Below are 17,832 nucleotides of genomic sequence, written 5' to 3' on the forward strand. Positions count from 1 at the left end.
GAGCTGCCAGTGAACGTGGTGGATGTGAGTTTGATTTGGTTAAGTACATGGATGAGAGGGGTAGACAATGCTTTGGTTCAGGTGCAGGGCAATGGGACTAGGCAGAATACATTTGGCAAGGACTAGATGGGCTGAAGAGCATGTTTCTGTGCTCTATGACTCAGGGAACTCAATGATCAGTTTGTGCACAGGAAGTTCCCACAATCCTCAATGAACCATTGATCAAAAACCCCAATACCTTCTGCAGAGTATCACCATCAGTGCCATGGTTAAGTCCATTATTCTTTTAAACCAGGGATTCCCAACCTTTTATGTGCCACAGAGCTTTACAATTAACTGGGGGGGGGGGGAACCCCTGCTTTAAACTGTGCCTCTTCTAGCTGGAGAGCCAGTGGTTCAATGGGCAGCATGGTAACGTAGCAGACAGAGCTATCACTTTACAGTGCCAGAGATCACTGACTGGGGTTTGTCCATTGTGGGTTTCCTCCCACATTCCAAAGGCGTATGGTTTGGATGAGTGAGTTGTGGGGTTGCCATGATGGCGCTGAAACATGGTACTTGCAGACTGCTCAGCACAATCCTCGTTTATTTGGTTTGATGAAAAACAACGCAATTCACTGTACTTTGCAATGTACATGTGACAAATAAAGCTAATCCTTCTCTGTTCTGTATGTCTCTCCCTCAAGATTCAACAGTACAGTACTCACACTGCCCTGGAGCATCAGCCTAGAGTCTGGGTGCACGGCTCCAGAGTGAGACTCGAATGTACAAACTTAATATCAAGAGGCAGCAGTGCTTTTGAAGCAAAGCGGACACTAACAAGCATGCTGTACATTCTGAATACTTTGCAAAAGAGTTTCCAACTACGTTCAGCCTGTACCAGCAGAGGTACGCACTTTGCAGATTTACAGTATTCACTCCCAAGAGTCACTTTTATTCTCTTATTTCACTCTCTAGCCAAAGCCTTGTACTTTTTGATATATTTGTTATGACAAGAACTTGGATTTCACATGTACTCAGCCTGCAAGATTGCCAATAATTTTGACATAAAAATCAGTCTTCTTAAGCTTTTTTCCCTTAAGGGGCTTGAATTATTCTACCATATGTTTCTTTTGTTCTTGGTTCTTTCATAATTTTACACTTTTCCATCTTTCAGTGAATAGAACAGATTTAATAAATTACCTAGTGGCTGCTGGTAGCATTCTCAGTTTAGAAGGTTAAGGGTTTCAAGAGCAGCTCCACAGATTTGGAGCACGAGTCTTGGTTGGACCTCTTGTCTAGTTCTGAGCTCCAAGTCATCGAAAAGAGCCCTCTCTTCTGTTAGGAACGTTAGTGATCCAAAGGCATTTCTTTGTAGGATATGGGAGTTATCCTAGCGGCCTGGTAATCAGATTCATTAAAGTGGGTTAATTGGCTATTACTTATCAGCATACTCCTGTTTTGGGAGAGATCGTTGAATACAAACACATCTCAAAGTTCAACCCTTCGTCCCCGTGGTGAGAGGTGTAAACAGGCAAGGCTGGTCAACAGGCTTTGGTGAAGCTGTTTAGGCCAATCCCCTATATAGTGGATACAATGGATTACAGAAGCATTGATGAACTCCAACTATACCATCAACTTCAGAGGATGATGAAGATGGGCAGTCATCGATGGCCAATGCTCTGCTTAGGAGCTAAGGGCCCATGTAAGTTGAACACAAATGGATTCCCTTTCTATTTTTTTTTAAAACAGTGACAGTACTTCACAAGATCCAAAATGGAAATCCTGTGGGAGACCTGTTGGCCCCAAAGCTGGGCAAATCAAAATATGCATCATGTGGGGAGACCATTTGGCTCCAGTGATAGGCAAATTCAAACTGCGTTGTGACGGATGCGATTTGACCCCAAAGCTGGGCAAAGAGAAACCAGTTCTTGCCACTGCTGCACCCCAGTTCTATTTACTGCCTTGAAGACTCCAGCACCCAAATATTCAACCAGTTACCTTCTAAATGGAGTGAGCTTTCCTGCAACCAGTTTCAGTGTCCAGATCACCAACAAGCTAGGCAGAAATACAGTTTTATCCAGCCACTCCCAGCATTATCTTCATCCATCAAAGGAAATAGATCTGTACTATTTACATCCATCCTCTTGTAATTTTACACACTTCAATTAAAACTCCCTTCGGCTTCCTACTTGCCCCAAAGCAACCCCAGTTTAGGTGATATTCTTTTTGTAACTGAAGTTACACAGTCATGACTTTGATTCTCTTTTGCATCTTGTTACTTGATCATTTCTAAAATGTAATTACCAGAAATGTATACAGTACTCCAGTGATGGCATAGCTAAGTTTTATGAATCTACAGTCTTCTAGTCATTGACTGTAAAGAGCTATGTGATATAACCATATAACACTCACAGCACTGAAACAGGCCATCTTGGCCCTTCTAGTCCATGCCGAACGCTTACTCTCACCTAGTCCCACTGACCCGCACTCAGCCCATAACCCTCCATTCCTTTCCTGTCCATATACCTATCCAATTTTGCTTTAAATGATAATACCGAACCTGCCTCTACCACTTCTACCGGAAGTTCATTCCACACAGCTACCACTCTGAGTAAAGAAATTCCCCCTCATGTTACACTTAAACTTTTGCCCCTTAATTCTCAACTCATGTCCTCTTGTTTGAATCTCCCTACTCTTAATGGAAAAAGCCTATCCACGTCAACTCTATCCCCCTCATAATTTTAAATACCTCTATCAAGTCCCCCCCCCCCCAACCTTCTACACTCCAAAGAATAAAGATCTAACTTGTTCAATCTTTCCCTATAACTTAGGTGCTGAAACCCAGGTAACATTCTAAAGATAAGAACTTAAATACCAGTAGTTGGTCATTCAATCCATTACACTTATTTTTACCTTTAAATATGATCTTTGGTGCACTAACCCCAAAACACTCGATTCCATAATATCTACTGATGTTAACAATATTGGTGTTATTGTACTCAGCAATTCAGTTTCCACATCCTTGACAAGTGAACTCCAGGGATGAAGAAATTTTTCAGTTCTGTCCTGAATGGCTAAGATGAGTCTGTAACCCTCAGTTTCCACATATCCCAGCCAGGGGAGAGACCAACTCCATATTTACCCTTCAAGCCTCCTAGGAACTCTGTACATTTCGACATGATTACCTCTCATTCTTACACACTGGAGAAGGTGCTGATGTTGCTCTGATGTTCTGCGGTTGTGAGAGATATTTTATAAATACCTTCATTCGTATGGTAGTTTTTCCTTGGGTAGCAATAGACTGTTGGCCACACAAAATTAAGACAGAAAAAGGCAGTTCCACAATATTTCTTTCTTCCAATATTGTGAAGACATTTTAAGAAATCAGTAATCCACTTGAATGAAATAAACAAAATCATTAACATTTAAGAGGTTGCAATATTCACAAGTATTGTCAAATGGCAACACTTTTGTACTGGAATATACTGCTGTAATAATTTAATAGATTGTATCTCCTTTAAAGACAGTTTACCAGAGTAAATGTTCAGAGTAAGGAGCAAATCCAATTAAAAGAAAGTCAAAGCATGCCTTTTCCAAGTTTTAAATAAATTCAAATCAGGTTGCATGTATTATCCCAGGCTGTATTCCAAGGGACACTTTATGTGCACATAGACTTGGTTTCAGCAGGGTAAGTTTTATCCATCGTGCCAAATGGTGATCGAGACAAGTTCCACAATGTAGGAAGGGATATATAGAGATAAAAATGAATACTTTTGCCATCACTTTCAACCTACATCTCTTCTTAGCTAGAGTAACACATACAAAATGCTAGAGGAACTCAATGTCAGGTAGCATCTATGGAATGGATAAACAGTCCACATTTTGAGCTGAGACACTTCATCAGGACTTCTTAGCCATCACTTAATCTTGAGACAACATTGTATGTTGTTAATAGATACTGATCTACTGGTTATCCATATCCTGAAACAGGATAATTTTTTTTTTTAAATTACTCTGTAATCCAGTTCAAATTAAGTATTTACAATTCAAAATAAATGTTTTTTATATAAAAACATCAAGAACTGTCTTTTAGCTTGTCAAAGCAATTAATTTGGCTTCAGTTCAAAAGAGATGTCTCTCAATTTATGCAAAAGCCAGGTCAATAATTGAATTTGTCCAAAATCTTCTGGTTTGCCAGTGCAACTAAGCTGGTTTTGTAAGGCTCATCGGCACATAAATATTAGAAGCAACATGTTCACTCAAGTACTCTCCTCCTTTCTCTTCATACTCAGAGAGTGTGATCCAGCCCTCAGTTTGACCCTTGTGCCTCACAGCCCAATCACGAGCACCAAACCAGGCATCCAGAACAGGATTGGCAGCAACAACCACCTGAAAGACACAAAGACCCCATATCAATCCAGAAGTGACTTAAAGGAGAAAGGTGACTTCATAACAATTGATGGCGATATTGATTCACTTCTATAGATTATGTTTCAAGGAGATAAATCTGAATGTACACAAGTATTTGAGTTGGTCTCTTTTCACTAAGGACTCGTATTGCAAACTTGCCCATAATCATGGAACAGAAGACTTCTCAAGCTTGTAGTTTTGGCTTTGAAGAATCTGGGATTGTTACATATTCGCAGTTTTAATTGTACCTCAGTGATTGATGAAAGCAGAGCAATGATGCCTGTGTGCAAAGATTCCTCATCTTGAAGACCACAAAAATTTACCCAAATTTCAGCAAGGAATCAGAAATTATAACGCTAAGTTAATGCACAAACAGGAAAGCTCATCTCTCTCGTACAAAGGCAACCACATCAGCAATAGATATGTTCTGAAATAATAGAATTTAGAAATTGTTGCAATTAATTGCTGATTCCTTAAGGTTGTCATAGCCGAGGGGTGGTAGTGAGGATAAGCTCCCACTACCTATTAAACGCTCCTAATGGTGTGCATCTCCAATAGTCCCGAGAACCAAGTCCAGCTCCTGGCCTTCACGAGTGGCTTAGCTACTAAGATCAGCAGAGCAGTTTCTAATGTTAGGAAAAGGGGCAAAGGCATGCTACTATCACCTTAAAACCAGTTGCTTCAGGCAGATGGGGCTTGTCACCCATGGTTGGCAACTCATCTAGGAGAATGAAAGCTCTGATCTCAACCCTCCATTGCACTGCGGCCATACCCACTCATCGGAAAGGCTTCAGGAGTAAAATCCAGTGCTGAAGTCCCTAAAGCAGCGCAATGTTGAGTTCAACACTGTCTGGCAACTCCCATGACGCCGCTGTTGCCAAACTACATCGGTCTCTGCCTTTGGATTCATCAGCTAATTGGGTGGGGGGGGGCGGGAAGAGGGCCTACTACATGGACACCAGCTTGCTCTACATTTCGTACTGCCTTGCATCATGTAGACAGCTGGGATGCAATATTCACAGTCGTCCCTGGGGGGGGGGCCTCCACAACAATCGCTGCTGAACAGATTCAGAGTGAAAACTCCTTACAGTTCATTCTTGCCCCTCTAAACATATAATATACAATGTGAATCAGGAATTCCTTTCTGGCAATTCTGCTTAAATTGAATCATTGTAGTCAGATTAAATGGTCATTCATCTCATCTGTTGTTTATACAACTTTGTGGAGCTCGAATAGTCTGCACCTCAAGTATGATTAGATGGTGATAAAATCATTTAGGACATGAAGTGATGTAGAAGATCTTCTAGATGGGCAACAAACCCCAATAGGTTATTACTTTTCTGGCTACTAAATGTCAATTAGATATAACGTTTAAGAGAATTACCTAACAACAGAAAGCAAAGCCAAGATGTCGCCAGCGATATAAGGTGACAAAACCACCAGATATTCTACTACTTCAGGGGTTCCCAACGTTTTATATGCCATGGATCATTAAGCAAGGGGTCCATGAACACCAAGTAGGGAACCCCTGTACTAAATGTACTTCTTCCGAACTACTAGTATTGCAATCCACCGCCTGTAATTTCCCTTTAAGAAACAAACTTCTGAACCATCTAAACAAACTAGTGATTTTATGATCTTCTGAAGGATTTGGCAAACTTGACTCTCAGGAAAGTGGGTATGACCATCGCCAGAAAGAGTTCCAGAGTGGACCAAGCCAGATTAAAGCATCGAGACCCAAGAGTGGAAAACAAATCAATGCTCAGCCCCACTACAACTTGCGAGCCAAGATCCCCCACTTGTGCCTGTTGCATCTGCCCATGTTTGATCTGTCTCCCTCTCTTCTCACTACTACCATCAGGTGGGAGGTGCAGGTGTCTTGGGTCCCATGCCACCAGGCTCAGGAACAGCCCTGGGCTCCTGGAACAGCGTGAATGGCTTCACCTGCACCAGCACTGAACTGACTTCCACAGCCTGTAGACCAGGCTTCCCAGCCTTTTTTATGCCATTAAGCAAGGGGTCTGTGGACCCAGGTTGGGAACCCCTACTGTAGACAGACTTTAGGTAGGACTCTAGACTCTACCTTTGTTAGTATGGTTTTACATGGATTCTATTGTACTAAGTTCCTACGAGTGCCTGCAAGAAAATGTATCTCAAGGCTACATATGTTTTACATACTTTAATAATAAATTTTCTTTTGAACTTTTTTTGGGAGTACTTTTCAATAAAAGTGTACTACGCAGGAGAAAATAAATGAGATCAGTAACCATCAAGTGCAACTGAAACTAGAGCAAAGACTGTTGCTTCTTTTTATGTAAAGATCTCAAAAATCTTCAAATAAAAGCTTCAAAGATTGGCTCCAAGCCCAGTGGACATTAGTGTTCTTTCAAAGTTTTTTTTTCAGTGAAGCCAAGTACCCCTGGATTATACCAAGCACATATATTCTGCATGACTCTAAATTGATTTGCAGATGCATTAGTTGGAGAAAATCCATTAAAAGTCATCAGATCTCTGAATAATAAAAAAAAACTTGCAGATGGTGGAAATCTAAAATAAAAACAAAATGTTGGAAATACTCAGGTGAGGCCACATGTGTGAGAAAAGTAGAGTTAACATTTCAAATTACAATCTCTATCAAATCCCTGATGTCCAAAATCTTATTGAATTCTCCGGCAATCAATATAAAGCTCCTTAGTTTTACAGTTAATCAAAAGATTTGTTTTTATTCTGAGTTTGCCATTACGGCAAAGGCAAAACAATACAGTAGTTTGGAATTTTTCATGCCTACATGCTTTTCCCCCCCCCCCCCAATTCTTTATAGCTTTATTGCACCAAGTCAAATAGCACAATTAATTATTCGTTAATCCCCATGAGTTTCGGGCAGATGGGGCCATCAGCCATGGTTGGCAGCTCATCTATGACAAGGAAAACTCTGATCTCGAACTGCCACAGCCTTGCAGCTATACCCACTCATGGGAAGGCTTCAAGAATAAACCCCAAGGGAAAAACCCAGAGCTGGAGACCATAAGGCAGATCTACATTGAGTTCAACTGCAACACTACTGGTGCCAAACTCTGCCTTTCCTTTGGATTCATCACATGCTTAGAGGGGGGGAAGCTTGCTACATGGGCAACAATCTGCTCTCCATATTACACTGCCCTGGTTTGCGAACATAGACAGCTCAGACGCAACGTCCGTGGTCAACCATGACCGACGAAGGCATGTAATCCTCATGGTCATGGAAATAAGATGTTAGTTGTCCAAAATGAAACTTGCTGTTGCAATAAAATGGTAGAGGGTGACAAGGAGGTTTAACCATTGAAAAGTCCAAGGTCTGTTTTGTACCCCTATCATTAATGGTATAAAGGAAGAAAATGTAAAAGTGGGAAATGGGTCAGGTTGATCGTGGAGTAGGTTCATAGAGATCAGCAGAACATTTTGGGCCAAAGGCTCCGTACAATGCCGTACATCTAAAACTTCTTCCCGTAACGCTTAACCCCTTCACCAATCCACCCAATAGTCCTGTTTGGTATTACAAATAAATGAGCTCTGAATCTGACCATGCAGGGATCATTGTCCCAAAACTTCTGTCAGCCATGCCTCAGAAAATAGATTAGTATCTTTGTCATTACTGATGCTTCCACATCACCCCTCCCCACAGCCTCACCCTCCCCCACCCCACCAGATAAGAACTCAACACAGCTTTTAATTTGTAGTACCTGGAACGAAGACTGAAAAGGCCTCATGGAAAGCAGCTCCCTCTCCATTCTTGTCTTCATCCCAGGGTATAGAATGTTTCCGCCAGTAAGGAATACATTTTGTACAAGTTCATCTTGCTCCTTCTTGGAATATCTGCAGAATTAAAGGTGGTGTATATTATTTTTGCAACTGTGCTGCATTCTTCAACTTTTCAACCCTTTCTAGAATGGTCATGCAAGTTGGGGGATACAAAATGCTGGAGGGACACAGGAGGTCAGGCAGCATCAATGGAGAGAAATGAACAATCGATGTTTCAGGCTGAGACCCTTCATCAGGCCTTCATGAATCCTGACGAAGGGTCTCAGCTCAAAACATCTACTGTTTACTCTTTTCCATAGAAGCTGCCTGATCCGCTGAGTTCCTTCAGCATTGTGTGTGTTACTCTACATTTCCAGCATCTGCAGAATCCCTTGTGTTTATACTGGCATTGGCTTTCTCAGTGGATCCCTCCCAAAGCTGTGCTGAAAGTGGACACAGCTGAGTTGTTTCTTCTTAAAGACTGCGATCTCAGAGCATTAAGAGACCAGATGGAGCTGTACAAGGCTGTGACACGTTTAGATTTAGCTGTTGGATAGCAGCTGTCCCCATCAACAGATGGTTCAAGGACTGAGCAGTGCAGATTCAAAGTAATTAGCAAAAGGCACACAGGAAATATGAAGAAAAGCATTAAAAAGACAATGATCTGGAACTTGGCTTGCAAAGAGGGGAGAAAAAGGCAAAGGGTCTTTCAGGAAGGAAAGAGATAAGAGCTTGAGGGAAAATAATATACAGCACCACAAGGAAAGAACAGTAACGGGGCTGACTGATTTGCTCCACAATGGACTGGATGACCTTTCATCCCAGGGATCATCTCATGAATCTTCTCTGGACCCTCTTCAATGCCAGTACATCCTTTCTTAGACAAAAAAAGGGTGATGGACTTTAGGAAGACCAAGCCTGCACTGCTCCTTGTTATTATTGATGGTGAGGATGTGGTGAGGACCCACAAGTATCTGGGGGTACCTTTGAACCTTCTTTAGCAGCAATAATCTCCACCAAATGCTTCCTGTAGCTGTTGATCAGACTTGCACAACAGCAAGGAGGAATTTTAGATGATTACTCCATACAAAACTGTTTCAGTTTATCAATATTTCTGGGATACCTTGCATGAACAGCCCACTTCTGGTCTTGCCACAGCATCTCAATTGGGTTAAAGTCTGCTCACTGACTTAGCCTTTCCAAAACACAAATTTTCTTCTTTTTAAACCATTCTGTTGTTGATTTACTCGTGTTTCGATCATTGTCTTGTTGCATCATACAACATCCTTTAAGCTTCAGGTGGCGGATGGCTATCCTGACATCCTCCTGCAAAATGTCTTGATATAATTTTGAATTCTTTGTTCCCTCAACGATTGCAAGCTGTCCAGGCCCAGAGGCAGCAAAACAGCTCCAAACTACGATGCTCCTTCCGATATGCTTCACAGCTGGGATGAGGTTTTGATGTTGGAAGGCCATGACCTTTTTCCTCCAAATCCTAGAGCTGTGCATTTCTGCCAAAAAGTTCAACATTTGACTCATCCTCCCTTTAGAATAGTTCATCTTTGGAATGTATCTTTCCTACTGTGCCTTCCAAATTTTCCCCATAAACACCAGCCACTGTTGTTCTGTCATCATCCCGGCTAGTGTCCACATCCAATCAACTTTGGCCAGCTCCTGTCTCATGCCTCTGTAATTCTCTTTACTGTAATACTGATACATTATATTTAATTTTATCCTTCTCAAACTGTAGGGTGAATTCTATCATATTTTGATCACTGCCTCGTAAGGGTTCCTTTACCTTAAACTTCCAAATCAAATCTGTGCCATTACATAACACCCAATCCAGAAGTGCCATTGACCTGATGGGATCAACCACAAACTCCTCTAAAAAGCCATCTCATAAGCATTCTGCAAATTCCCTCTCTTGGGATTCAGCACCAAAAGGATTTTCACAATCTACCTGCAGACTGAAATCCCCCAGGACTATCATATTTACATTCCTTTTCTATTTCCTGTTGTAAATTGTAGCCCAGATCCTGGCTACTGTTCAGAGGACTCTATGTAACCCCCAACCATGTCTTTTTAACCTTGCAGTTTCTTAACTTTAGGATTCTATTTAATTTTTTTTTAAAACAAATAGAGCCACTTCACCCTCTGCCTATCTGCTTGTCTTTTCAATACAAAGTGTAACCTTGGATGTTAAGCTCCCAAATATGATCTTCTTTCCACTAGGACACAGAGATGCCCACATTATACCTGCCAATCTCTAACTGCACCAAAGGTTATCTACCTTATTCCATATATTGTGTGTATTCAAATATAACATGGTGCTGTGTCTCACCGTGGCCGACGTGAGAAGAACCCTTTGCAGGGTCAACCCATGGAAGGCTGCTGGACCAGACAACATCCCTGGCAGAGTGCTCAAAGGATGTGCAGACCAGCTAGCAGATGTTCTCACTGACATCTTCAACACCTCCCTGAGCAGCACCACCAATCCAACATGCTATATGGCCGCCACCATCCTCCCCTTGCCGAAGATGACTTCGGTGTCCTGCCTAAATGACTACCGTCCCGTTGCACTCACATCCATCATCATGAAGTGTTTTGAGAGGCTCATCATGAGGCATATCAAGACACTGCTGCCCCCCTCACTGGATCCCCTGCAGTTTGCGTACCGTCCCATCCGCTCAACAGATGACGCCATTGTCACCACCCTCCACCTGGCCCTAACCCACCTGGACAAAAAAGACATACGTTCAGATGCTGTTCATAGACTTCAGTTCAGCATTCAACACAATCATCCCTCAGAAACTGATTGGAAAACTGAGCCTACTGGGCCTGAACACCTCCCTCTGCAACTGGATCCTAGACTTCTTGACTGGATCGGGAGCAGCATCTCCAACACCATCACACTGAACACGGGGACTCCCCAGGGCTGTGTGCTCAGTCCACTGCTGTTCACTCTGCTGACCCATGACTGTGCTGCAACACACAGCTCAAACCATATCATCAAGTTCGCCGATGACACGACCGTGGTGGGTCTCATCAGCAAGAACGACGAGTCAGCTTACAGAGAGGAGGTGCAGCGGCTAACGGACTGGTGCAGAGCCAACAACCTGTCTCTTAATGTGAACAAAACAAAGGAGATGGTTGTTGACTTCAGGAGGGCACAGAGCGACCACTCCCCACTGAACATCGACGGCTCCTCGGTAGAGATTGTAAAGAGCACCAAATTTCTTGGTGTTCACCTGATGGAGAATCTCACCTGGTCCCTCAACATCAGCTCCACAGCAAAGAAAGCCCAGCAGCGTCTCTACTTTCTGCGAAGGCTGAGGAAAGTCCATCTCCCACTCCCCATCCTCACCACATTCTACAGAGGTTGTATTGAGAGCATCCTGAGCAGCTGCATCACTGCCTGGTTTGGAAATTGCACCATCTCGGATCGCAAGACCGTGCAGCGAATAGTGAGGTCAGCTGAGAAGATCATTGGGGTCTCTCTTCCCGCCATCACAGACACTTACACTACACGCTACATCTGCAAAGGAAACAGCATTATGAAGGACCCCATGCACCCCTCATACAATCTCTTCTCCCTCCTGCCATCTGGGAAAAGGCTCTGAAGCATTCGGGCTCTCACGGCCAGACTGTGTAACAGTTTCTTCCCCCAAGCTATCAGACTCCTCAATACCCGAAGCCTGGACTGACACCTTGCCCTACTGTCCTGTTTATTATTTACTATAATGCCTGCACTGTTTTTGTGCACTTTATGTAGTCCTGTGTAGGTCTGTAGTCTAGCGTAGCTTTCTCTGTGGTTTTTTTTACGTAGTTCAGTCTAGTTTTTGTAACATGATACATGGTGTCATGTAACACCATGGTCCTGAAAAACGTTCTCATTTTTACTATGTACTGTACTAGTAGTTATGGTCGAAAAGACAAAAGTGACTTGACTTTAGTCCCTGTTTTCATCACTTTTTTTGATTTTGGACCACTGTTACACTTTAATTCATCCAACTGACTGCAATTTTACCCTATTATCTACCTGTTCTTCCTCATAGTCTCACTGCACATTGCACTGCATCTAGTTGTACACCAACTGCCCCATCCTCAGCCTTATCATTCCTTTTCCCACCCCGCTGCCAAATTAATTTAAAACCCAGCTGTAACAAGACTATTGGTCCCCTTCAGGTTCAGCTGTAACCTGTCCTTTTTGTACAGGTCATACTTTCCCAAGAAATCCCAATAAGCCAGAGATCTGAAAGCCTGCCCCTTGCACCAATTCCTCAGCCGCACATTCACCTGCCAAATCATTCTATTCTTACCCTCACTGGCACGTGGCACAGGCAGCAATCCAGACCCTGGATGTCCTGCTTTTCAGCTTTCTCTCTAACTCTCTATATTCTCTCTTCAAGACCTCCTCCCTTTTCCTACCTGTGTTGTTGGTACCATGATTTCTGGCTGTTCACCCTTCCTCCTTTAGAATGGAGTGGACCCAATCCAAAACGTCTCTGACGCTGGTACCCGGGAGGCAACATACTAACCTGGTGTCTCTTTCACATCCACAGAATCTGCTTTCTGCTCCTCTATGAAACCCCCTATCACAACAGCACTCATCTCCCCCCTTCCCTTCTGAGCCACAGAGCCAGATTCAATGCCAGAAACCAGGATGCCAGAACCTTCCTTCTGGTAGGTTCCCCTGAAACTGCACAACCCCTCACCCCGACAGTGTCTAAAGCAGTATACTTACTATTGCTGGGAACAGCCAAAAGGGTACTCAGCACTGGCTGCCTATTCCCTTTCCTTCTCCTGACAGTCACCCAAGTACCTACCTTCTGTAACCTAGGGGTGCCGACCTCCCTGTAGCTCCTGCTGTCACCTCCTCATTCTCCCATATGAGCTGAAGGTCATCCAGCTGCAGCTCCAGTTCCTTGACTGGGTCTCTGAAGAGCTGCAGCTTGATGCACTTCGTGCAGATGTAGTTATCAGGGAGACGACTGTGGGTCTTCCAGATTTGCCACATATCACACAGGGAACATTCCACTACACAAGAAGGGTCTCGGCCCAAAACTTCAACAGTGCTTCACCCTATAGATGCTGCCTGGCCTGCTTGTTCCACCAGCATTTTGTGTGTTTTGTTTGAACATTCCACTACCTCCGGATCCATTCTCAGCTATGTACTAGCAAAAAAAAACTTACTAGAAACTTTCTTACTTTGAACCTCCACCTTTTCTCGCCCAAGCCTGTTGAGCCAAAGCTGGACCACGTCAATAATGGCTGCTCTGAATCACAACTGAACCACTTGATCATATCTGTGTGCTTTTATGCATGGAGTTGCTGCCACATGATTGTCTTATTAGATATTTGCATTAACAAGGCGTACAGGTGTACCCAATAAAGTGGCCACTAAGTGTATATAGTACCCACTGGCTGCTTGTGATAATTTGAGGCATACACTTCCCTGTTTCCTGTCCATCAACACATTCCCTCTTCCCCATTTCCCTATGTCAGCAGACCCGATCTTTGTCCTTTAGAAAGACAGTAGATGAGTGGGATGAAAGATAATCATGTCTTTGTGTCCTATGTCTCACCACCCAATTCACACATCACCTGTCCCCGCTGACCTTGGCTAAGCAAGACCTTGATATGAAAATATTTTTCTTCACTAACAAATACCTCCATGGCCACCTCTATTTTTAACTCCACTCTCATTCAGCCCCAAAAGCTTCAGATGTCTGTGCCTCTCTAACTCTGGCAATTGGCTCCCATTCTCCCCCCCCCCCCCCCCCCCACCAACACCCCACATTTTAAAGTACAGGTTAGTAGGTTAAATTGATCACATGGGTGTAATTAAGTGGTGTGGGCTTGTTGGCCTGGAAGAACCTGTTACCATGATGTATCTCTAAATAAAATAAAGAGAAATCTCATCTTTTGAGCCTGCTTCAATATTTATTTATGGGTGGCATGGTAGCGTAGCGCTATTACAGTGTCAGTAACCCAGGTTCCCTTCCACCACGGTCTGTAAGGAGCTTGTAACGACCGTGTGGGCTTCCTCTGGGTGCTCTGGTTCCCTCCCACATTCCAAAGACATGACAGTTAGTAAGTTAATTGGGCATTGTAAACTGTCTTATAATTGGGCTAGTGTTAAATAGGTGGATTATAGGTGGTGTATAGAAGTGGGAGGGAGGGATGAGGCAGTGGCTGGTGCGTATTAGGTGGATGGAGATGTTGGGCAGATGGAGTAACGTAGGGGAGGCTCTGGAGTTGGGAGACAGCAACTGGTGGGTGACAGGTAGTGACAGATAGGTGCAGAGCAAACAAGGAAGAGTAGATGGAGCCAGGAAGGAGAAGAGGTGGGTAGAGGTGGAGATAGAAGCTGGAAGGTGATAAGTGGAAACATAGAAGGCTACAGTTGCTCCGCCAGCTATCACGAATACACTTCCTACCAACCAGTCTCCTGTAAGGACGCCATCTTGTAAGAGATTCTGCAGATGCTGGTAATCTAGAACAACACACACAAAATGCTGGAGGAAGTCAGGCAGCATCTATGGAGAGGAATAAACAGTCGACATTTCAGGCAGAGACTCATCAGGATACCCTCCTGATGCAGGGTCTCAACCCAAAATACTGACTATCCTTTTGTCTCTACAGATGCTGCTTGATGCACCGTGTCAGTTTGCCTTTCGCTCTAGATTACAGCTCCTGCAGTCCTTTTTGTTACTAAAAGCTCTAACCGTTGTCCTGGACAGAAAATGGGTTAAAATGAAGGGCAGAATAAATCTTCAAAGCAAGGTGACAGATCGATGTGGATAACTGGTGACAAAATCCCGTATCTTGCCACTACACTGGGAAACCCTGCTGCAGGCCTTGTCATAACATCTCACTCAGCAGCACAAAGATATTACAGAGATAATGATGCGCACACACCTTATGGTATTTACCACAGGGTGAATTTAAACAAAACTATTGTCAAACACGACCACACTTCTATTATGTTCTTGTAGTGTTAAACGGTTCAATAGGTTGTGAAGGACATACCTATCCAGAACGTACTGTAAAGTTTCTGCTATCCCAGACTGCTCCTCTCCTATCAAGGAGGGTTGGAAAAGAATTTCAGGAACTCTGATTCGCTCACTGCCCAGATGCAGCTGATGGTATTCTGCTAAGTTGAACATCTGTCCAACTGGCTAGATGAAAAGGTAGAAGCTGGTTATGATTATCATTAAACGATTGAGCACAGTGAAATTTTTATCCTCTTAGTGAATTCACTAGTTGAGATTATACACTGTTAGAAAACATATTTTCATGACACACTAATGCAATGACCCAAGGTGGTTATGACAATTTCTAGACAGGCAACACAAGAAACTGCAAGTGCTGGAATCTGGAGCAAAAAAAAAAGATGCTGGAGGAATTTAGTGAGTCAGGCAATTTCTGTAAGGGGAAATACATATCAACACTTAGGGCTTTGATACCACTATCTGGGCCAGATGTTCCCATCCTGGGGTTCACAAACCCCTTGCTTGGCATGAAAAAGGTTCAGAAGCCAGGGTTTACAGGGTGAGGAATCAGTTCAGCCTCCTGAACTGGTGTGGATAATTTCCACTTCAACCCTGACTGGACTCTGCAACCTACAGACTCATTTTCAAGGATGGCATAACTCATGTTCTCAGTATTATTTGTTTTATTTGCACGACTTGTCTTTTTTTGCACATTGGTTGTCAGTCTGATTTTATATAGACTTTCATAAATTCTATTGCATTTATTTTCATGTAAATGCCAGGAAGAAAATAAATCTCAAGGTATTTTACAATAACATATGCATATTTTGCTAATAAATTTACTTTGATTTTTGACTTTGGTTTGAAACTTGAAATGTTGACTGTCCATTTCCCTCTAAAAAAGTTGCCTGACTTAGAGTTCCTTCAGTGGCTTGTTTTTTCTCCCCAATTTTTAGACATGTCAAATATTTTAACCTGAAGCAACTTCAATGCAGATAAATGAAGGGATAGGCACAAATGAAATAATCACTTGCCTATATTTTGTGACCAAATATGAAATAGTACACCTTGGTAGGTCATATGTAAAAAGACAGTACACTGTTAAGGGCAAGATCTTTAAGTGTGTGGATTAATAGAGGAATCTTGGGGTCCAAGTTCATAGCTCTGTGAAAGTGGCTACACAGGATGATAGGATGGTTAATGTGGCATATGGCAAGCTTACCTTTATTATGTCATATTTTTTATTAGCATACAGCGTGGAACAGGCCCTTCTGCCCCTTTAAGCCATGCCACCCAACAATCACCTAGTTTAATCCTAGCCTAATCATGGGACAATTTACAATGACCAATTAACCTACCAACCGATAATGTCTTCAGAACGTGGGAAAAAACTGGAGCACCCGGAGGAAATCCACATGGTCATGGGGAGAACAAACAAACTCCTTACAACCAGGAGCGGGAAAGTTGAGGCAATGAGTTCAAAAGTCAAGAAGCTATGTTGCATCCTTATAAAACTCTACCTAGGCTGCATCTGGAGTACTGTATACAGCTTTGATCACTCCATTATAAGAAAGATGTTGAGGCTTTGGAGAGGGTGCAGAAGTAGTTTACCAAGTTGTTGCCTGTACTATAATGAGAGATTGTACAAACTAGGGTTGTTTTTCTATGGAGCGGCAGAATCTGATAGAGGTTTATAAGATTATGAGAGGCATAGATAGAGTAGGCAGCTATCATTTTTTCAAGGGTTGAAATGTCTAATACCAGAGGCATGCATTTAAGGCAAGAGAGGGTAATTTCAAAGGGGATGTAAGGGGCAAGTATTTTTTTTTAATGTAAAGAGAGTGAAGGGGGCCTGAAATGCTCTGCCTAGGATGGTGGCAGAGGCAGAAACATTTAGGACTTTTAAGAGCCATTTAGACAGGCACACAAATATGAGGAGAAAAGAATAATATGGACAATATGTCAGCAGAAGGATTAGTCTAGTTAGCAATTTGATTTAATTGGTTCAGCACAACACTGTGGGCAGAAGGGTCTGTTCCTGTGCTGAACTGTTCTATATTCTAAAGAGAGAACCAAAACTGCATAAATTCACTATATATGTAAAAAATTTGCAATGTGACTATCACACCCAAGGTGTAGAAATCATGAGTGAGGAGGTGTGAATTCTGGAAGTCTGAAATAACAGCACAAAATCTTGGACTCAGAGGGTCAAGCAGCATCCATGGAGGCAAACACAGTTCAGGATGACTGAGAAGTCATTAATCAAGATATATTTATTCAGTTTCTTTTCTTCATAGGTGCAGCTTCATCCGGCAGGTTTTTCTGTTTACGTAACAACAATAGTCACAATTGCATAATGGTATTAAATGCTGAGCTGTAGTCAATGAACAACATTCTGACGTAAGTGTTTGTGTTGTCCAGGTGGTCTAAAGCCGTGTGTAGAGCCATTGACATTGCGTCTGCCATTGACCTATTGCGGCAGTGTCCATTATTAAGGACCTCCAGCACCCAAGGCATGCCCTTTTCTCACTGTTACCATCAGGTAGGAGGTACAGAAGCCTGAAGGTACACACTCTGCGATTCAGGAACAGCCTCTTCCCTCCTGCCATCCGATTCCTAAATGGACATTGAACCCTTGGACACTAACTCGCTTTTTTAAAATATACAG

The 17,832-nt window shown here is 42.8% G+C and overlaps 1 protein-coding gene across 4 annotated transcripts in view; it reads right to left on the bottom strand.

Annotated features, from left to right (window-relative positions):
- Positions 1 to 3,406: 3,406 nt before the first annotated feature.
- Positions 3,407 to 17,832, bottom strand: part of actr5 (actin related protein 5) — an 82,450-nt gene continuing 68,024 nt past the window's right edge. For all 4 annotated transcript variants that reach the window (XM_073062054.1, XM_073062052.1, XM_073062055.1 and 1 more), the window contains 3 exons: positions 15,202 to 15,350; positions 8,112 to 8,244; positions 3,407 to 4,371 (listed from right to left, as the gene is read on the bottom strand). In XM_073062054.1, coding sequence (XP_072918155.1) covers positions 4,186 to 4,371; positions 8,112 to 8,244; positions 15,202 to 15,350 — 468 coding nt within the window. In that variant the 3' untranslated portion in view covers positions 3,407 to 4,185. The remainder of the gene's footprint in view (positions 4,372 to 8,111; positions 8,245 to 15,201; positions 15,351 to 17,832) is intronic.

This window comes from Hemitrygon akajei, chromosome 11 (assembly GCF_048418815.1).
Source record: "Hemitrygon akajei chromosome 11, sHemAka1.3, whole genome shotgun sequence".
Taxonomy (NCBI): domain Eukaryota; kingdom Metazoa; phylum Chordata; class Chondrichthyes; order Myliobatiformes; family Dasyatidae; genus Hemitrygon; species Hemitrygon akajei.